The sequence below is a fragment of the Ursus arctos genome, unplaced genomic scaffold, assembly GCF_023065955.2.
Source record: "Ursus arctos isolate Adak ecotype North America unplaced genomic scaffold, UrsArc2.0 scaffold_31, whole genome shotgun sequence".
In the NCBI taxonomy this organism is placed as follows: Eukaryota; Metazoa; Chordata; class Mammalia; order Carnivora; family Ursidae; genus Ursus; species Ursus arctos.
The window spans coordinates 27,279,491-27,299,193 of record NW_026622997.1 but is presented as its reverse complement, the minus strand read 5'-3'; the positions used below and the strand labels follow the sequence as shown (position 1 = coordinate 27,299,193).

General features: G+C 53.2%; 3 protein-coding genes across 6 annotated transcripts; 1 reads left to right on the top strand and 2 right to left on the bottom strand.

Moving 5' to 3' along the window:
* Nucleotides 1–255: 255 nt before the first annotated feature.
* STK19 (serine/threonine kinase 19) lies at nt 256–6,168 on the bottom strand. 2 transcript variants are annotated; one of them, XM_026482451.4, is made up of 7 exons: nt 5,850–6,168; nt 5,619–5,755; nt 2,470–2,565; nt 2,053–2,192; nt 1,110–1,207; nt 852–999; nt 256–706 (listed from the first exon to the last, which is right to left on the bottom strand). In XM_026482451.4, the coding sequence occupies exons 1-7, from the start codon at nt 5,947–5,949 to the stop codon at nt 661–663; spliced, it is 765 nt and encodes a 254-aa protein (XP_026338236.4). In that variant the 5' UTR covers nt 5,950–6,168; the 3' UTR covers nt 256–660. The 2 variants fall into 2 exon arrangements, with proteins under 2 accessions (XP_026338236.4, XP_057161017.1); XM_057305034.1 differs by lacking the exon at nt 2,470–2,565.
* A 100-nt stretch (nt 6,169–6,268) lies between these two features.
* Nucleotides 6,269–8,431, top strand: DXO (decapping exoribonuclease). Of its 3 annotated transcripts, none has more exons than XM_026482558.4 (7): nt 6,269–6,388; nt 6,737–6,983; nt 7,103–7,338; nt 7,427–7,646; nt 7,764–7,899; nt 8,040–8,134; nt 8,219–8,431. In XM_026482558.4, the coding sequence occupies exons 2-7, from the start codon at nt 6,769–6,771 to the stop codon at nt 8,367–8,369; spliced, it is 1,053 nt and encodes a 350-aa protein (XP_026338343.1). In that variant the 5' UTR covers nt 6,269–6,388; nt 6,737–6,768; the 3' UTR covers nt 8,370–8,431. The 3 variants fall into 3 exon arrangements, with proteins under 3 accessions (XP_026338343.1, XP_026338341.1, XP_026338342.1); XM_026482556.4 differs by having other exon boundaries at nt 6,557–6,961; XM_026482557.4 differs by having other exon boundaries at nt 6,557–6,983.
* A 59-nt stretch (nt 8,432–8,490) lies between these two features.
* SKIC2 (SKI2 subunit of superkiller complex) lies at nt 8,491–19,667 on the bottom strand. The gene is made up of 28 exons (XM_026482535.4): nt 19,562–19,667; nt 19,381–19,484; nt 18,605–18,714; nt 18,398–18,515; nt 18,196–18,310; nt 17,997–18,071; nt 17,656–17,709; nt 17,367–17,557; nt 17,060–17,188; nt 16,696–16,841; nt 16,173–16,319; nt 15,957–16,041; nt 15,672–15,778; nt 15,226–15,372; nt 15,052–15,148; nt 14,654–14,866; nt 14,462–14,572; nt 12,151–12,381; nt 11,296–11,433; nt 10,998–11,135; nt 10,749–10,853; nt 10,289–10,436; nt 10,068–10,194; nt 9,720–9,930; nt 9,446–9,556; nt 9,148–9,366; nt 8,815–8,955; nt 8,491–8,728 (listed from the first exon to the last, which is right to left on the bottom strand). Exons 1-28 carry the CDS (start codon nt 19,581–19,583, stop codon nt 8,528–8,530), a joined length of 3,741 nt encoding a protein of 1,246 aa, XP_026338320.1. The 5' UTR covers nt 19,584–19,667; the 3' UTR covers nt 8,491–8,527.
* Between the last annotated feature and the right edge of the window lie 36 nt (nt 19,668–19,703).

The following is a 19,703-nucleotide window of genomic DNA, read 5'->3' as shown; positions in this document are numbered from 1 at the left end:
AGGTACAAGACCCTTATCTCTAACTACAACCCGCACAAAACCTGAATGACACCAGACCTTTCTTTGCTTTGCGGCGGCCCTAACAGAAATTCTGTGGTTTAGGCGATCAGGCATACCTTCACCATCTCTCAGGGGGAGAACTGACCTCAGTGTCCTTTTATCTCTCTGAACAATGAGGCAAAGCTCAGGCTCAAATTTGGCTTTAACTCTACCCCCAAACGAAGCGCCCAAATACACATCACATGAAACAAGACATCCAGGAAATTGCAGAAGTACTTTATTTGGCAGTTTTACCTCAACATGTAGGACAGAGAACTCTGCCCTCCCTACCAGCCCCCCCCCCCCCCAGAAATCCCGTCTTCCTATCCCAAGAGAGTGACAGCAGCACTTTGTTACAAGAAAGGCCACAGCCATGGCCTTGGCATGGCTTCTGGCTCCACTTCCATGGAAGGGCAGAGAAGCATTGCCCAAACCCCACCACTGGGTCAGAGCCCAGGTAAATAGCAGCAGTCACGTCTGACCCTTTGTGCAGATGCAAGGCCAATCCTTATCCAGGCTCCCACACCTTCCCAAGGTGACCCTGCCTCAGCCACCACTGGGCAGTACTCCTGGGCCCCTCTCACCCCACTCTGGGGAGGTATGCAATGACAAGCAGAATCCTCACGTCTCTGGCAGGCGGAGGAGAGTTCCAGAAGTGGTGGAGACACTATGCAAAAGAAAGACAAGGCTTGAGCCAGATACCTAGGCCAAAAGTCTGGGGAAAACTCAGAGCTTGGCCTGGGATATTCCAGAGGGAATCCAATCTTGGGTCACTGCTCGGTCATCTGCCAGAGGCTGGGGGTGAGACTCACCAGTCCACCAGCTGGGCCCCAATGAGGTCATGCACATGGTAGGTGAGGCCGAGTCGCACTGCGGCAGGCGCCCGCCGGCCCAAGAGCTCTGATAGGAGTAGCTCCCGGTACTTGGCCTTCCGGACCATGCCAAGGACAGCCTGGCGCCCTGGAGGAGAAGTGGCACAGGAGAGGGGAAAGGTGAATAAGGCTTGGGCCCCGAGGAGCTACCCAAAGGTGTTCTTGAGGGGGTGAGGACTTGAGCTGTGGACAGAATACCTTTAACAAAATATTTGATGAATCTCCCAGCTCCAGGCACGGCCAGCCACCAACTCCCAGCATCTCGGACAGTGAGGACTCCAGCATTCACTAGCTGCCTAAGGAGGGTGGGAAGCCAGGAGAGAGGAGGCTTGGGCTCTGAGAAGCCCTCCCTGCCCACTGATGCTTGGACACTGTCTCCCCAAAACTGGGCAACCATGTAAAGGGACTAAGTAACAGAAGCCCACCCTGGAGTGCTTCTCTGCTCATACCCTGCTGTTCAGTGCCCTGGCCCTTGCTTCTATTCCTCCACCTGGATGACCCCCCACCCCCATGCTTTCTTTTCCTGTTACTATTACTTGTTCAACTAAAGCAGCTTCTCCTCCTGGAAGCCCTCCTTGACCACATGCCCTGACACAGCCTCAGCCCAACCCCAGGGGAAACTCAAGGTCTTTCTTCTGTGCTCCTGCCACTGCCTACACATACCCCACCGTGGCTCCTCCCATGTCTTACTAAAAAGTTTGTAAAATGCTTTCATGTATACCTTGGGTTACAAAGTAGGGAGCCTGAGCCACAAAAGGGCCCCTGAAATGGAATTTTTATTTCGCCCTTGTCCAGTCACTGCTTTTTAACGTGAAGGCTTTAGGGGTATCCAAGCTCCTACCGTTCTCTATTCTCATGGTCTCAGCAGGGTTCACAACAGGCATTTATGGTGCCTGCGAGGCCTCTAAATTCATTGGATTAGCCACCCAGGTCTCTTGAATTCTAGGCTAAGGCTCTTTCCAAGGCCTCAGATAAAACAGGCCTCCTCTCTTGGGGGAGGAGTACAAATTTAGGTCATTTTCCTAAAAAGAAGAGTCCATCTTTTTGGCAGGTGCACCAGAAGGAGGACAAGGCTCGATGGGACTGGAAGGAGGCAGGGAAGTATCAGCTGCCTGAGTTCTGTTGTTCCCCCAAGTCTCACGTGATCTCTGGGTCCCTGAAGCCGAAGGTCTGTGTCATTTGGTCTTGTTGGAAGCTAAGGTCCCCACAGGCTGGAAGTACCGAAGCCAGAAACTTCTGCACTGCCCTAGCATATGGTCGGCCATCGCAGGCCTTGAGGACCTGGAAACAGAGATGACAGATGTATTTGGCCCCACCCTCACCCTCCACTGACCACCTCCAGAACAATATTTCTCTTCCTGTTTTCCCTTTTGCTCATGTCCTTCTACGTCTCATACTTTTCCTCCTTTTCTTCTCCTTTATATTACTACTTATCAGAGCCCCGTGTCCTCTCTGTGACACGTAGAGTGGGAGAATTGTCTCTTTTCCTTTTTATTTCCATTCTCCAATTTCCCTGCTTGCCCCCCACACCCCATGACACACACACAGTTGCACGCACCCTGGTCCTATAGTCCTCAGTGAAGATAATTCCATGGGCGTCCAAGTCAAAGCCTAGCTGGATGATTCTGATCTCCCCCTGCTCTTGAAGCTCCTTCTGTCTCCAGAGAGATGGGAGTAAAAAGAAGGGTATCAGGGTAAGATACTCTGGCATACTCTGGGCACTTTTGGGCAGGGAGATTTTCTTGCCAATACTGGGAATTTTTCTCTAAGCAAAGGAAAAACTGTGGGGAGAGAGTCAAGTGGATTACTAAATAGTCTTTTCAAATTAGTTACCCACCTTCCCACCCACCCACCTCATCAGTTGCCTATCAAGCAATCTACATTGCCAGACACTAAGATAAAATAGTGATTAAGACATAGGCCCCGCCTTCAAAGAATTAACAGTTAAGACTTTGGGTGAGGGAAGGTGGGAAGGTAGGGAAGATACTTGAAGAGATAATAGCAAATCCATAATCACAAAAGTGTGTTAATCCCCCTCTCATAAATTCATAGGATAAGAATAAGCGAGGAAATAACTTCCATTAACTTTAGTTACTAAGAAACTACTAACTGAAAAATACATATTCTCTTCAAATACATAAAATATTTGGCAAAACTGACCACATAGCACAAACCAAGTCTCAATAAACTTCAAATGGCTGAAATCATACTGTGTATGTTCTCTGACCACAATACATTTGTGTCAGAAATCAGTAACAACTAGGTAATATGAAAACGCATAAAATCAAGACATACATTTCTAATCAGCCCTTGGTCTAAGAAAAAAGATCACAAAAGGAGTCAGAACGTATTTTAAACTGAATGATAACTAAAATATAGGCCAAAGCTATATATATCTGCACAAGCTTAAGATAAACTACAACTTGACACAAATGTATTAAAAATGAAGAGAGAATTAAATTAATGGGAAAAAATGTAAAATAAACCCAACAGTAGAGGGTAAACACTAATTAAATAGAAAACATGTGTACAAGACAGCAAAGACTATTAAGATTGATAGGCCACTGGTGAGACTGACCAAGAAAATGAGGAGGGTGTGGGGACAGACTAGAAAAAGTACAGATAATCAGTGTAAAGAATGAAAAAAAGGGTCATCGCTACACATCCGATAGACAATAAAATGAGACTACAAACTTAATGCCAATGAATTTGAAAATTGAGATAAATTAACAATTGCCTAGAAACATACAATTTTTTTAACTAGAAAATGAGACATATTCACAAAATAGAAATCTATGAAAGTAAATGAACTATTGCTACATGAAACTGAGAATTTCAAAAATATCTAATGAAACAAGATATAAATACAGTACATACATACAGTATGAGTTCGTTCATATCAAGATTAAAAATGGATAAAACTAAGCTACGTTGTTTATAGATAAACACATAGGTGATATAAAGAAAACCGAGGGAACAATTATCATACCAGTCAGGATCATAAGTCCTTTCAACTGGAGAGTGATGTGTGTGGCTATAGTTGGCCTTGGGTGGCGGTTAAATGCGTATCTGCTCTATGACCATTCTTTAAATTGTGTATGTGTTCGTATTTTCCTTTGCGCAATTTTTAAAGCTTTTTAAAAATTAAGGCTAACATCCCTAAATTAAAAAAAAACAACAACAAATACTCTGTAAGGAGTGGTTCCATCTAACTCACTTCCTCATGAAAGTGGAGCTAGTCTCCATCTTCCTTTTCTTCCCTCTTTTCAACCTGATAGGTTGCCATTAATCCTCCACCTGCTAAATTCAATGGACAGATTTTGGATATTATTTTACTTAATCCCTTTACCAACCATTGCCTTAAATCACAGGTTCTAACACTGCCAACTCTTCTACCTCCTTGAAAATCTACTTCCTTTCTCAATAGACCTCTTCCTGGGTTCCTAACTCTGGCAATTCCTTGTCAGCCTCTTCCAGAGACTCCTCTTCCTCTGCTTTCCCCTTACATCAATGGATCTCAAATTTTAAGCAACATTAAGAATCACTTGAGACAGTAATTCAAAATGTAGATTCTCAGTTCCTACCTCAAGAGATCTGCACTATTAGCCTTAGGGGAGAACCAGGAGCCTTTATTTTTGAATAAGCAGCCCAGGTAATTCTGATATGGGGAGAACGCAGGACATACTTTGAGAAACACTACCTTAAACGTGGGTATCTCTCACATTGTAGACTTGGCCCTTTCACTCTAAACTTGAGGTCCTTAACGCTGGACCTCAGAGGACCTATGAAACAACCTCCCTCCCCTGACAAGAAATGCACATACACCTAGTATGTAAGTGGCATGTATGCATTTTTCTAAAAAGAAAGAGCCATAGCTTTCGTTATCTTTTAAAGTTTGTAAGAAGGTTAAAAATTACTCCTCTACTCACTCTTCCTACCCAATCTCACCCACATCAAGACTGAACCAGTGCTCATACCGCAATGACTTCAAATCTAGTATCACTGGCCCAGAATCCTCTCCAGTCCCTCATATCCAACTGTCCACTGCACACTTGCCTTTGGATGCTCAAGAACCTCCAGCTCGTACAAAATCAAGCATTTCATCCGCCCCAACAACTCAGTGCCCTCCTACTCTATTCACTCCATCATCCAGAAAATCTGGGTCATCCCGGACTCCTCCCTCTTCCCCACTCCCCACATCCCTCACCTTCACCATCCTCGCCCTCCCTGCGCACTCCCCTCATTTAGGCCTTCACCAGTTCTCCGCTGCAATGTCTTCCTAACTGATCTCCCAGTCTCATCTCACTCCCTCCCATCCACGCAACACAGCGTTCCCTCTCCTGGTTAACGTTCTCTTCCAGCTCATCGCCTTCGGTGTTAAGGCAGAAACAACACTGACGCACGAGGCCTGCCGCGATCTGACGTCTGCCTGCATTCCCAGCGCAGTAAAGCTCCAACTATGCCCGATGCCTCCGTTTTCCCAAAAGAGTCGCTCTTCCACCTCCAGGATGTGGCAAGCTCTCCACTGCCGGAGGGTCTTTTAACAGGGTCTGTGGCATTTTCCTTGGCCCAGCAGGGCCCGGCCCAGAGAGACCGAACGCCCGCCCGAGCGCCGGCGGACCCACTGCGCGTCAGAGTGATGGGGCCCCTCGGGAGCGCCCGCGAGGCCGGGAAGCGGCTTCCGTCCGTCGCTCCGACGCCGCTCACCAGCTGCCGGTCGGCCGCCGTCCGGTCGGGCACGAGGCTGTACACCTGGCTCCTCAGCGCGATAGGCGGCAGCGCGTCCTCGAAGAGGCCTCGCGGGAACAGCTGCACCAGCTCGGCGACGGCCGCGCGCGCCGACCCTGGGCGGAGAGACCGGGTCACTGAGGCGGAAAGGGGGCGGGGGGCGCCGTTCTTCCACCGCACGCCGCCTCGCCCCGGGGCCGCCGCGCTTACCGGACTCGCCCCTCAGAGGCTCTGCCTCTGCCTGCCCTCGTTCCCGCCGCCTCTTCAGCCCAAAGGCGTCCGGGACCAGGCGCTGCCTCTTCCGGCTCATCTCCCTGGATCTCAGGCTGTCAAGGAAGAGGTCGGCGTTGAGGGAAGGGGACACCAAGACGGCGTCTTCCGGCGCAGAGCAGTGACGTCGGGCTCCCGGGAGGCCGGTCCGCCCGGTGGCAGAGAGATGACGTGGGACCAAAGAGGCGTCAACTTGCCGTTTCCGTCGGGCCGGGAGCCCCGCCGCCGCACCCCCGCCGGGATCGACTTCCTCCGCGGGCACTCGGGGTTGGGAACGCGTGGGCGGCGGGGTGGAGCTCGACTTTCCCGGGTGAAGCGTCCTTCACCCCGCGCCGCCGAGGGGTCTGCCCGCCCCGGTCGCTGGCTGATTGCGTCTTGGAAGGCGGAAAACCACCTGCGCGTGCCACCCCGACTTCTGGACGCACCTGCCGTGAAGCTTAGCTCCGCGGAGGTGGAAGTCGAGGTTGGCGGGCTTTGAGGTAATCAGATCCTTGCTCTGAGCGGGGACAGCCTTCCTCAGCTCACTGCGTTTGGAGCATCTGGAGGCTGGGGTATAGGTCAGGGGGAAAAGTGGGACGTGCACCTGGCCTTGGTTCTGTTTCAGGGCCAGAGCCTGACCGTCCTGACCCAGAGTCCCCCTTTTCCAGGCCTCCTCTGTGAAAGGATAACTTCCCAACCCCCAGTTCTCAGGACCTCATGGATCGCAGAGAGAACAAAAGAAGAGCGGAGAGGGTAGACGGAGCTGATCCTCGGAACAAACTCCCCAGCCCAGCATCCTCGCTGCCCACAGACCCTGCCCTCTACTCTGGGCCCTTTCCTTTCTATAGGCGCCCTTCCGAACTGGGCTGCTTCTCCCTGGATGCACAACGCCAGTACCACGGAGATGCTCAAGCCTTGCGCTACTACAGCCCACCCCCTACCAATGACCAAGGCCCCAACTTTGACCTCAGAGACGGATACCCTGATCGATACCAGCCCAGGGATGAGGAGGTCCAAGAGCGGCTGGACCACCTGCTGCGCTGGCTCCTGGACCACCGAGGCAAGCTGGAGGGGTGAGCAAAGTATAGCACACAGGTAGAGCTAGAGATCTGCATCTACCCTCTAAAGTTCGGAGACCCAAAGCTGGAGTGAGTTCAGCCTTTAGAAGGAACCTAGGCTCTTCTTTGCTAATGCTTCTAACTCCTCCCCCTCAGGGGTCCAGGCTGGCTGGCAGGGGCCATAGTGACGTGGCGGGGGCACCTGACAAAATTGCTGACGACACCGTATGAGCAGCAGGAGGGCTGGCAGCTGGCAGCCTCCCGCTTCCAGGGGACACTGTACCTGAGTGAGGTAGAGACACCAGCAGCTCGGGCCCAGAGGCTTGCCCGGCCACCCCTCCTCCGGGAGCTTATGTACATGGGGTACAAGTTTGAGCAGTACATGTGTGCAGGTGAGAGGTGCCCCTGCTCTGTAGCCTCCTCCCCCTTCCCCGGAGATTGAAAGCCCCCACCTTTGTTGCCGCTTCTCTCCTTGTGCAGACAAACCTGGAAGCTCCCCGGACCCCTCTGGGGAGGTTAACACCAATGTGGCCTTCTGCTCTGTGCTACGCAGCCGCCTGGGAAGCCACCGTCTGCTCTTCTCAGGGGAGGTAGACTGCACAGACCCCCGGGCCGCATCCACACAGCCCCCCGCCTGCTATGTGGAGCTCAAGACCTCCAAGGAGATGCATAGGCCTGGCCACTGGAGGAGCTTCTACAGGTTCAGGATGGGGTTGGGTAGGGTGAGAGCCTAGAACAGACAGCTGGAAAAGGCACCTGGGGGAAGAAGCTGGAGGGTGGAGGAAGGGTCCTACTGACCCCTTGCCTTTCCTGACAGACATAAGCTCCTCAAATGGTGGGCTCAGTCATTCCTTTTGGGGGTCCCAAACGTCGTTGCTGGCTTCCGTAACCCAGAGGGTTTCGTCTGTTCCCTCAAGACCTTTCCTACCATGGAGATGTTCGAGTATGTCAGGGTAAGGCAGCAGTGTCGCAGCTCCCACCTGCATCCCCACACCAGGACCACAGGTCCAGGGTTCAAGGCTGCAGCCCGCCTCTCCCCGCCCCCCCCGCACCCTCACTGCCCGTCTTCTGCCTCTTCCTCGGCCCCCTCCAGAATGACCGCGATGGCTGGAACCCCTCCGTGTGCATGAACTTCTGTGCCGCCTTTCTTAGCTTTGCCCAGAACACAGTTGTCCAGGATGACCCCAGGTGAGGCATTCAGCTCTGCGCCTGCCCTCTGGGTCCCCGGAGCACTCCTCCAGCCCTCAACTTGTGACTCCATGTGCCCCGTAGGCTTGTCCATCTCTTCTCCTGGGAGCCTGGCAGCCCAGTCACAGTGTCTAAACATCGAGACGCACCCTATGCTTTCCTGCCCATGTGGTACGTGGAAGCCGTGACCCGGGACCTCCCATCAGCCCCCAAGACGCCTTCCCCCAAAGACTGAGACTTCGAAGGGGCTGGTCCTGTCTCCATGTGCACAGATAAAAACATTTCTAGGTGGTGGTTCTTGCTGTGTCTGTTGCCTGAGTCATCCCTGCCCAACACCGCAAATACACACAGGTGGCTTGCTGTTTTACGACTGCATTTTGACACAGAGGGCATTCACTGAGTGTACAGGCTGGCAGCAAAGACGATGTCCCTCCGTAGCAGGGTAGCCGCCGTCTCCATCTTGGCACCTAGCACAGGCTCGCCTACGAGACGAGCTGCCCCCCTCAGTGAGCGACACATCTCGGCCAGGCGCTGGATGCAGCGGACCACCAGGCCCTCAGGGGTCCCCGACAGCCCCGCCAGCTCGGAGAAGGGCTGTGGGGGAAGCAGGGTGGGGACTGAATGTGGTAGACGGGGCAATCTCTCCCCAACCAGCCATCCACAAAACCCCAATAACTCACCATGCCCCGGGCCCACTCGTACACAACCTCGACGAGCCCAAAATTCAGCTCCCCCACAAATTCCTCCACTGTCTGGTTCAGGCCACAGGCCACCTGGACCTCACCAATCCGCTTGGCCACAGCCCGGACACGTTCCACTCCCTGCAGATGGGAAAGGAGAAGCTCAGACACTGCCTTCCTTCTCCAGGAGTGGGGAGGCCCTGGTCAAGGAAGTAGGCATTCCAGCTTTTAGGGGCACTTAACAGGGCTGGAGGGGGTCATTTGGAGAACACCTGGGGATGGGGATTGGGAATGCCACAGCCAAGGGGGGGAAGTGGGGTGGGTGTCCCATACCTGTTTGAGAGTGCTTGGGAGCTGCTCTCCAGGGTCCCCAGGGCTCTGGCAGACCAGGCCGGAGAGCAGGGCCGCAATCTCCTCTGGCCGCAGGGCACTCAGAGCGTTGTCAAACATGAGCTCAGTGAGGAGTAGTTCATGGCTGCTCATGGCACAAGCCACCCGCCCCGCCAGCTTCACAGTGCCCGCTTCATCTACATAACCCAGGGTTCGGAGCACCTGAAGAAAGACGGTAGGTGTTGGGAGCCTGCTATCTTCTCCCTCACTAACCCCCCCGCCCCCCCACTGCCCCTCCCACCTCTACTCGCTGGTGATACTCCGGAAGCAGCAGCAGTGACTGATCTGACAGCAGGAAGCGTAGTCGCTCCATCTCCTTCTGTATCTGCATTCGCTCCTGCAGCTTCAGGTACTGCAGAGAGCCACCAGCAGAAGCACGTTAGCCTTCCCCATGCCCCGAGGCAGGAGGGCACCAAGGACAAGGGCAAAGACGGGGCTGGCGGGTCTACAGGGGACGAGAAGGGAAACCCTCCCCCTGCACCTCTCAGCTTGGGAACTGGCATCCAGGACCCTACCTGGGCAGAGAAACGGGGGCTGTGCACACACTGAGCCCCCCAGATCAGCTCCTCCAGCTTCCGGGCCCGGAGCCCCCCCTCCACCACTGACACATCCTTGAGCTGCAGGTCATTGACAGGGTCAAGGGTAGGGGGACCCGCTGGGTGGGCCTGAGCCAAACGCAGAAGTTCCTGCACAGCAGTGGTCACGGCTGCAATGGGAGGATCCTTCCTGAGGAAGGAGCAAAGTCTTGAAACCTAGGGCAGAGTCTTTTCTTCCACAGAAGTCCCTGACACCACAACCACATCTCCCCACACCCCGTTACATGGTCCCTCCCCAGAAGAAAGGTTCCCCCCAGCATCTCTGACTTGAATTTTGGTTGCTGCCTCTTGCTGAAGTCCTCTAAGATCTTCTCCCCATTCACCCGGAGCACCTTGGTGGTGATGGCGGCCACATCTCCTGGCTGGAGCTTGGCCACTGTGTGGTCACAGGGCCCTGTGAAAAGGGGAGAGCAGAGACAAACATTACTGTGGACCCAGGCATCCTGCCCACACTGCTGTCAGGAACCCGGACATCTGCCCATGTTCACCTTCAGGCAGGAACAGTTTGAATCCCACAAGATCATCGGGGTAGGGCACATCTGGGGTGGCTGGTGCCCTCTCCTGTGGGTCCTCAGACGTAGGCTTATCACACAAGACCAGGGTTGTAAATATCCTGCTTGTGGAGTTCGAGGAGACCTAGGGTAGGTACAGAGGCCAGGCCAGGGCAATGTGAGGAGCGGACATCAAAGATAGAGAGCAGATCCCCACCCTCAGGCAGAGATCACAGAGCAACTACAGAACCCACCAATATGGACTGGTAACCAAGTCACAGCAGTCTTCAGGAGGAGACAAGGAAGTAGGCACAAAGTGGTGGCAACAGGAAAGGAGAGCAAGGGGGCATAGGAGTACACCATTGTGACTACAACTGCCCCCAGCCAAGTGGGGAAGACGGAGATAGGGCTCCCCCCAACTCCCTCCCTCCGGGGTCCAAGTTTCCATTGCCCTCACCTGCAAGATCACACCCAGTGTGTTGTGATACTCCTGATTCTTCACAACCACTACCCTTCCTGCTGAGAGAGACTTGAGCCCATTCACAGACTCCATGATGCGTCGCTGGAGAGTGGGGACACGCACAAAGGGGAGAGTGAAGGAAGCATCACAGGGACACAGAGACTAGGCTGGGACTAGGTTCAGGAGCACCAAGAATGTCACATTCTCTTCCCCCATTCCTCCATCACCCCCCCAACACTCACTCACCTGGATCAGGCTCCGGGTCTCTGTCAGTTCCTCCCCCCAGCTGTAATACTCAGGCAGGTCAACCAGTTGGCCAGTTGTGTCAGGTTCCTCCAAGGCCCCCAGTCTCTTGGTCAGTTCAGCTAGAGCCTGTTCATGGGCCTGGGCAGGAGTGGGGGGAGGTGTGAAAGGACAGTCCCCAGGCCCAGTGTGCCACCCTCCCCACCTGCATCCCCTGGTCTCTAGATGTCTGCCCCTTCCCAGCCTGGCTTCCCTCGTCCCAACAGCCTGCCCAGTATACTGGTCATCCCAACCTCTTCACCTTGCTGTCCTTGCGGGATGGAAACTCGGAGAAGCTCCTCTTCATCATGTCCTCCACCCTGAGGGCGTCCACCCGCAGCAGGTTCAGGATCATGGTGTACGTGAGTCGGAACTGGGACTGCAGCTGTGACGGCTTCCCCTGGGCCGGGTCAGAGAAGCCGGTGAGACTCAGGGGGGACCGGCTGCCCCCCAGGCAGCCCCCTGGGGACCGGCTCCACTCCCAGCAGATCTCATCCCCGCTCTGCAACCACGGGACCCTAGACAAACTGCTTACTGGCCTCCTCTGCAGAATAAGGGAACAAAACTAAAGAGACCCTCAGAGGTTCCACCTAGCTCTGTCTTCACAGTGACAAAAGACTGGAGATGACATTCAGTCTAATCCTCAGATTTGCTCCCTCTGACCCTGGTTTCTCCCAGGCAAAAGAAAAACATACAGTTGACCCTTGAACACCATGGGTTTGAACTTCGTGGGTTCACTTACGCGTGGATTTTTTTTAATAAGTACTGTATAGTCCTGTAAGTATTTTCTCTTTCTTATAGTTTTCTTCGTAACACTTTTTATTACCAGCTTTATTGCAAGAATACAACATATAACACATACAACATACATATGAGCTGTTAATTGTCTGTTATCAGTAAGGTTTTGGGCCAACAGTACAGGCTATTGGCTGTTAAGTTTTTCAGGAGTCAAAAGTTATACGTGGCTATCTGTGCGGGAGGTCAGCGCCCCTAACCCTGCACTGTTCAAGGGTCAACTGTGGAAAGAAAGGAGAAGGGAAGAGGGGTGGAAGAGAGAATCCAGCAGCTCCTCAGAGCTGGGGCCCTCCCAGCTCAGCGTCCTACCACCCTGGCTCACCATCATCATACGGTGCAGGTCTGCCATCTCAGGCACACGGCCCTTGCAGAGCAGGATGACGGTGCCTGTGGGGTCCAGGCCCCTCCGGCCTGCCCGGCCTGCCATCTGCACGTACTCTCCAGGGAGCAGATCCCGGAAGGTGGAGCCATCGTGCTTCCGCATGGAGTCAAACACCACCGTTCGGGCAGGCATATTTACACCCATGGCAAAGGTCTCTGTGGCAAACAAGACCTGGGATGGGGGAAGAGAGGTTCAGCAAAGACACCCAGCCCTGGCCAAGTGTACCTTACTTTGTAGCCGAGGCTAAGTAAGCACCAGGCATGGTCCCAGATGGTTAACTTGCAGGATATCATTTAACTCTCGGGGCAAATCTATAGTGGAAGCACTGTATTTTTTCCCCTTATTTTATCTATTCAACTATCTACTGTGTCTCTCTCTCTTTTTTTTTAAAGATTTTATTTATTTACTTGACAGAGCGAGCACACAAGCAGGGGGTGTGGCAGGCAGAGGGAGAGGGAGAAGCAGACTCCCTGCTGAGTAGGGAGCCCAATGCGGGGCTCGATCCCAGGACCCTGGGATCATGACCTGAGCCGAAGACAAACGCTTAACCAACTGAGCCACCCAGGCGCCCCTCTACTTCTTTTCTGTAACCCCTTTATCTCACTCCCATCCCCCTCACCATCAATCATCCCAGTGTATTTAGAGTATCTTTTTGTGTGAATATATTCTTACAGTTTAGATTTTGTTTTGAGTGCATGAATTTACAATTCACATTAAAGGCAATTATACCCATGGCTCAGTTGCTTAAGCGTACGACTCAGTTTTGGCTCCGGTCATGATCTCAGGGTTGTGCGATCAAGCCCTGTGTTGGACTCTGTGCTGGGCATGGATCCTGCTTAAGATTCTCTCTCTCCCTCTGCCCCTCCCCCACAACTCTCTAAAAAACAAAAACCCCTATGTTTATTGCAGCACTACTTACAATAGCCAAGATATGAACGCAACCCAAGGGTCTATCAGTACGTGAATAGATAAAGAAGATGTGGTGTAGGTATGGGAATATTACATAACCATAACAAAGTACAAGATCTTGCCATCCATGACAACACGGGTGGACCTACAGTGTAGTAGGTATGCCGAGTGAAATAAGTCAGACTGAGGACAAATACCATATGATTTCACTCATGTGGAATCTAAAAAACAAAACAAATGAATAAAGAACCAAACAACAAGCAGAATCAGACTTATAAATACAGAGAACAGATGGCTGCCAGAGGGAAGGGAGTGAGGAGATGGACAAAATGGGTGAAGGGGAGTGGGAGGTACAGGCTTCCAGTCATGGAATGAAGAAGTCACAGGCATAAAAGGCACGGTATAAGGAATATAGTCAATGATATTACAATAAGGATACATAGTGACAGACAGTAGTTACACTTGTAAGCACAGCATACCATGTAAATGTATGTTTGTTATATAATCAGAAAATGAATTACTATGTTGCACACCTGAAACTAATGAAACATTGTGTCAACTACACTCAAATAAAAATAACAAAATAAAAGCAATCATACATCTCACGTTTTCTTTTCCGCCAAAGTGTTTTCAACACCCATCCCCGTTTCTGTGGTTATACCCGATCCACTGTTACCCGCTGCTGCAGAGCACTGTGGCGCGCATCCCGGACAGTTACCAACCCACTTTTCCAGCGAGGGCACCCTGGTGCTACGGCACCCTACCACAGGATTACAGTGGACATTTTCACTCATAGACCAGGTGGGAACTTCTTTGCACTATATACCCAGAAACAGAATTTAGGATCAAAGGGTATATTATACATATTTTTGCCTCAAGAATGCCAGGGTGCGCTCCAGACTGACAATATGAGCATTCCTATAATCCTATAGTCTCCAATGTTTTTGGCAACACCTGGCATTAGCCAGTTTCCTAAACGTTACCAGTCTCATAACTATAAAGTCATTTCTTGTTGAGTATTTTATTTGCATTTTTCTGATGACTAATAACTTTTCAGACACTTCCTAACTTTTTCAATTTCTCTTCTGAATACTGCCTACCTATCTTGTACATCCCCATTTTAAGAGGAGAAAGCTAAAGTTCAGGAAGGTTAAGGAATTTGCCTGAGGTCACACAGCGAGGAAATAGTGGAACTGGGATTCACACACAGGTAATCTGGACCCAGGGCCAAGTTCTTAACCATTGCGCTGTCCTGCCTAAAGCCCTGCCCCTCCACACTCTGGGCAGCCCTGAAGGGAGCAGCAAGTGCTCTGAGGAGTCCCCCTTCTACCAGTGCATGTACCTTAACCAGGCCTCTACTGAAGAGCATCTCCACGATCTCTTTAAGAATAGGCAGGATGCCACTGTGGTGCACTCCCAGGCCACGGTGCAGAAGCTCGGACATGTGCAGGACCTGCAGGGAGCCAAGGCCCGTGATCAGGAATAAGGTGGTGAAGAATCCTCTCCCCACCAGTCTCCAAGACCCCATCCACACCTGGGGCAGCTGGCGGTCAGAGCCACGGAGGCGAGCAAGGCAGCGCTGCAGGAAGAGGTGAATCTCACTCTTTTCTGAACTTGTGGTGAGATCAAGGGAGGTGAGGCCCGAGGCTTGCTCATCACAGCGACCCCGGGAGAAAGTGAACACCACCACGGGCAGCTGCGCACGGGTGCGGAGGGAGGCCAGGAGGGATAGGTACACACCGCGGTCCTGGGGAAGGGGGCAGAAAGGGGCAAAGGTTGAGTCCCTGAACCAGTCAGGGCCAAAGTGAAGGGAGGTGAAGCCATGTCAAGTTGGACAGCGTTCAAAGCTCAAGTCCAAATCCTTGGAGAACGCGGGAAGAATGGACAGAGTTGAAACAGGTGTTAGCAGGTACAAAGCCCGCCAGTTCTCACCTGTGCAGGCCCCCCCTGATGCGTGGGCTGTTTGGCCCCAAAGGTCTGGGCGTGTTTGCTCATCCGCTCCTTCTTGGCCTCCACAGCTGCATAGTACCTGGTGCACGGGGAGGGTCGGTGATCACAGTCACACCCAGTGGACCCAGTGCTGACTCTGCCCTATCTCCAGCTTACCCCTTTGTGTGGAAGGCGCCTCGGGAGTCCAGCAACAGAAAGAGCTCCCCCTGGGTCTTGGGGCTGTTCCCCGTGAAGAGATAATGCTCCAGGGGAACGGGGCGTGCAACGGTGCTGATCACATAGATCTGGCGACGTTTCAGTCGCCTGAGGGGGAAGACAGCAGGTCAGGGGCAAGAGTGCAGGAAGGGACGCATATCCCCACCACATTCCCCTGCTGGGTGACCAGTCTTTTCTGGGAGCCAGACTGGAAGGCTGTCCCATTGTCCCATCTCCCAATGCACAAAATGGTCTGGACCCAAGTGGGGTCCTGCAGCCACTCGAATCAGACATATGCCCCAACCCACTCCTCCCTCCTCTCCACCCTCAAGACCTAACCACTCTCCTCACTGCGGTAGGAGCGCCACAGTCCCATCCCCCCAAGCATCCCAGGGCACGCATCTCACCCGATCCAGTCGGCGAACTCGAGGGCGTTGGGGACAGTAGCACTCAGAAGGATGATGGACACGTGGTCAGGCAGCATGATGAGCACTTCCTCCCACACAACCCCACGCTGGACACACAGAGAGAGAAGATCGGTCACTGGCAGCGCAGAGGGGGCTGCCCTTCTGCCCCTACAGAAGCGCAAAGGGTTCCACGTGGGGGCAAAGAAGGCAGTAAGGTCTCCAAGGGTATGTGATCTAGGCCCACAGGAAAGAACTACTGGAGTCTGGGGCCTCCATGCCTCCTACCTCAGCATCATTGATGTAGTGAACTTCATCAAAGATGACCCACTCCAGGTCCCGGATGACATCTGAGCCACTGTAGAGCATGGAGCTGGGGAGAAGAGGCCAAAGGCTGACTCCCCAGTGGCTCCTGACTCCACCCTGTTCTCAGTCAACATGCTGTCCAGCGCAGCCTCACCTTCCTGACCACAAATACACCCGTGTTGAGTGCCTATCTCTCACCGAAGGATCTCTGTTGTCATAATGAGACAGGAGGCCTCTGGGTGCAGCTGTACATCCCCAGTGAGCAATCCCACATCCCCGAATGTGTTTCGAAAGTCTCGGAACTTCTGGTTGCTGAGGGCCTTGATGGGCGACGTGTAAATGGTGCTGGGAAGAGGGCACGAGGTCAGCCGGTCAGTCCCCCCACAGCCTCCTAGGAGGCACCACCTCTTCCACCCTGAGCCCTCCCAGAGGCATGCCACAGCTCAGGTGCCCCCTTCTTCCCCCAGACTGCCCTCACATTCTCCTTCATGACATGACCCCACAGAAATTCTGTAGCCCGACCCCTTCTGAAGCTAATGCGAATCTTCTAACTGCTCTCCCCATCACACCTTCCTGCTTCGCTCCAGGCCCCATCTCGGTTTCTCCCCAAACCTCTCATCGGAAGAATGAGGGAGAGGTGGGGAAGAGATGACGACCAGAAAGGGTGCAGGAGAACCCAGGACCAGCTGGTGAAAGGGGAGGCTGGGGAGGGGACCTGTACCGCGTCATGTGTTTCTGGGCAAGAGCAATGGCGTATTCAGCCACAACCGTCTTCCCTGCAGATGTGTGAGCCGCAACAAAAACAGAGTCATGCCGCTCCAAATGCAGGATGGCCTGCTTCTGGAACACATCCGGCTCAAATGCCCACTGTGGGAGAGAGAAATAGATGGCAGCTAGAGAAGGGAAAGGGGCCCTCCTGCCTCCAGCTCCTGGGGCATACAAGGTGCCTGTGGCATGCCAGAGCCAGGCAAGGCCAGCACTGAGGTCCAAGAATGACCTGGAAGGCATCTGGCCTAGGTGGGGAGAGGAGATGAAGGGAACAATGGGAAGGAGCTGGGGAGCATGTGAGGACTGGGCCACCCTACCTGGAAGGCCGGCTGGGGAATGAGGCGGTAGAAATCACCAACAGGGGAGGTGACATCCACAGGAATCGCCCACTGCTCCTGAGGCAGGGGTTTGGGGGGCTCTGGAGGAGATACAGCTGTGGATGCTTCCTGCAAAAGCCGTGGGTAGGGGTGATAAAGATAACAGTCAGAGAGCTCTCCATTACCACCCTTCCCAAAAGATGCTCCAATCTTCCTCTTAGACCCAACCAAGCCAGCCAACCCACCCCACCCCTAGTGCCCTAATAAGGAACCTTCTTCCCTGCTTCAACTGCCCAGAACCGCCAACCTTCAACACTAGGTCCTCCAAGCTGCTTGCTCGGGCCAGGGAAGCACTGCAGGGGGAGGCGGAAACAGTGTCCCCTCTGGGAATTCCTGGCTGTCGCACTGCCTCACTCTCATCCTCATCTCCCCCACCCAAATCCAGAGGTTCCAGCAAACGGCTGAGGCTGAGCAAGCCGGGAGCTGGAGCTGGGTGATCTGAGGAGCAAGGGAAAAAGGGAAACCTGGTCACATCCATCTTTGTTCTACAGGAGAAGGGCACAACTTCTACGCCCCACCTCAAAGCTAAAACTCACCCTTTGGTGCAAAGTCCACACCTTTCTTGAAGCCAGGTGGAACAGTAAGAAGATCTGAAGGACAAGGACAGATAGAATCAGCACTACTACACAGTGTCACACAAGTCACACGTTATTCAAACCTACAGGATCCCATTCACGGCATAGACATTGCAAATGCGGTACTTGTGACAACTTTCCCACAGGTGACAATAAAGACTGTTACAACAAGGATGCCTTTTCCTAACTGTCTCAAAGGCACAGAAGGGCTAGCAGCAGCCCAGTGATAGGCTTGGGTCCCTCTTCGTCAGGGCCCAGACTCACAGCCATACTCCCAAGGGTCCCTCCCGGCACCATCTCACCTTGCTCAAAGTCTATCTCCTCCTCAGCCTCCTCCCGAGTACTCAGATCTGTTATGGTGGGCTCATCCATTCCACCTGGGGAGAGGGTGGACAAATAGGGAATCATGGGGTGTGGGGGTTATGGGATAGGTGGGGAACCCTTCCCTTCCCTGAAGACTGAGGGCACCCTCTCCTACCATTCCATTTCCACAAAAGTCACCTGGCCAGAAAGGGTACTGTGTTGGATTCCCCCACAGGGACTGGGAGATGGGCCCTGGGGGCCGGCGAAGAGACAAGGAGGTGGTGGCCGACAGGTTTGTATTCTCTAGCAGGACCTGAGGCAAAAGACCACAGCCCCAGTGAGGCTGAGCCTGCCTCTGACCCTTTCCCAACTCTGCTTCTTGTGGCCTCTGACCTCTTACCTCTTTGTAGCCCAGAATCTGGCCTGTGGTTGGGTGTCTTTGGGCCTGAAGGTCGGAGGGCACTGGGGCCCCCTGTGTGGCCAGGAGAGACCAGGGATCCATTTTCCTCTGCCATTTTCTGCAGAAAAGGAAAATAATTTTCAGGTGTTCTTTCTCTCTTGTCCCAGTTCCCTTCAGGGGCCTATCTCCCTAGTCCAGACCCCTCACCGGGCAGAGTGTTCCACACCATGCAGAGGCAACCAGGCTGGAGATGACAAAAACAAGTGTTCTGCTTCCTGCCGCAGATCTGGGGCACAGGGAGGGAGGCCGTGGGGAAGCTGGAAAAGGACAAGATGAGAGGCATTAGGTAAGAAAAGAGCCTAAGACACAGACAAAAACGAAAGTGATGGAATTTGTGTTCAAATCAGAAACGGTAGATATTCCAGACCGACTAAGACAGCCAGGCAGAAGCACTATTTTCCAAAGATTGTCCTGTTTTCCAGGGAAAACTACCTGCTACTGATTTACATGCAGCAACGATTACTAACACATTACAATGCAACATAAAATACAATAACTTCACAATCTCTGGGATTGGGCTTAGGAATTTGCATTTTTAAAAATCCCCACCACTAATTACAAGGTACACTTGAATTAGAGAATCACTAGTTTTAGGAAAAGGGGGCCCAGAACTAAGGATGAGTCAGGGCCTCAAAGGCTAGCCATCAACAAGTGCCTTGGTGCTTGGAGGCAGAAGGTGAATCCAAAGAGAAAAGACACATTGGAAAGAGTAATTCTCAGAGCTCAGGTATCCCCAGCACTCCCTGCTCTGTCTTCACATGAGCTCTGACCCACAGCGGGTCCACTGGGCTGGGGTCTGTCCAGCACAAGGCAGGCCCAGATGACAGGAGTCCAGAGACAGAAGAATGAAGTTATGCTAGGGTCCAACAGTAAGGAGGGTGGAGGAGGTCTGAAGCTCAATGTTAAGGTCAAAAGTCACTCACGGTGCTCTCTGGAGCCCCAGGCACATTCAGCAGCTCCCAGCGCCCAGTGCATCCCAGCTCCACCGGCCGAAGGGGCAGATCCAGGGGGTCTGGAGGAGGTAGCACTACAGAGGAAAGGTCAGAGGTCAGAGGTCAAGGGTCACCCCCTGACTACTCCTTCGTTCCACCCCCTCCCCCTCACCGAGTCGCTCGGTCTCCATCATCTTGGAGCCACGGCAGCGACCGGGCAGACCGGAAGTGCAGCGAGAAGCGGCGGAGTGAGCCCCGCCCCGGAGCGGGCGGAAGTGGAGGCGACTTCCGTCACACACCCCCGCCGGGGACGG

Coding starts and splice junctions, on each gene's coding strand:
- SKIC2 (XM_026482535.4), bottom strand. CDS start 19,583: ATGATGGAGACCGAGCGACTCG. Junction 14,573..14,653: donor CTGACCGCCAGCTGCCCCAG/GTGTGGATGGGG, acceptor GGCTCCCTGCAG/GTCCTGCACATGTCCGAGCT. Junction 10,195..10,288: donor CAAACTGTTCCTGCCTGAAG/GTGAACATGGGC, acceptor CCCTTTTCACAG/GGCCCTGTGACCACACAGTG.
- DXO (XM_026482556.4), top strand. CDS start 6,606: ATGGATCGCAGAGAGAACAAAAGAAGAGCGGAGAGGGTAGACGGAGCT. Junction 6,962..7,102: donor CACCGAGGCAAGCTGGAGGG/GTGAGCAAAGTA, acceptor CCTCCCCCTCAG/GGGTCCAGGCTGGCTGGCAG. Junction 7,339..7,426: donor TGAGCAGTACATGTGTGCAG/GTGAGAGGTGCC, acceptor CTCCTTGTGCAG/ACAAACCTGGAAGCTCCCCG.
- STK19 (XM_026482451.4), bottom strand. CDS start 5,949: ATGAGCCGGAAGAGGCAGCGCCTGGTCCCGGACGCCTTTGGGCTGAAG. Junction 5,756..5,849: donor GCCTCTGAGGGGCGAGTCCG/GTAAGCGCGGCG, acceptor CTCTCCGCCCAG/GGTCGGCGCGCGCGGCCGTC. Junction 1,000..1,109: donor CATCAAATATTTTGTTAAAG/GTATTCTGTCCA, acceptor CTTCTCCTCCAG/GGCGCCAGGCTGTCCTTGGC.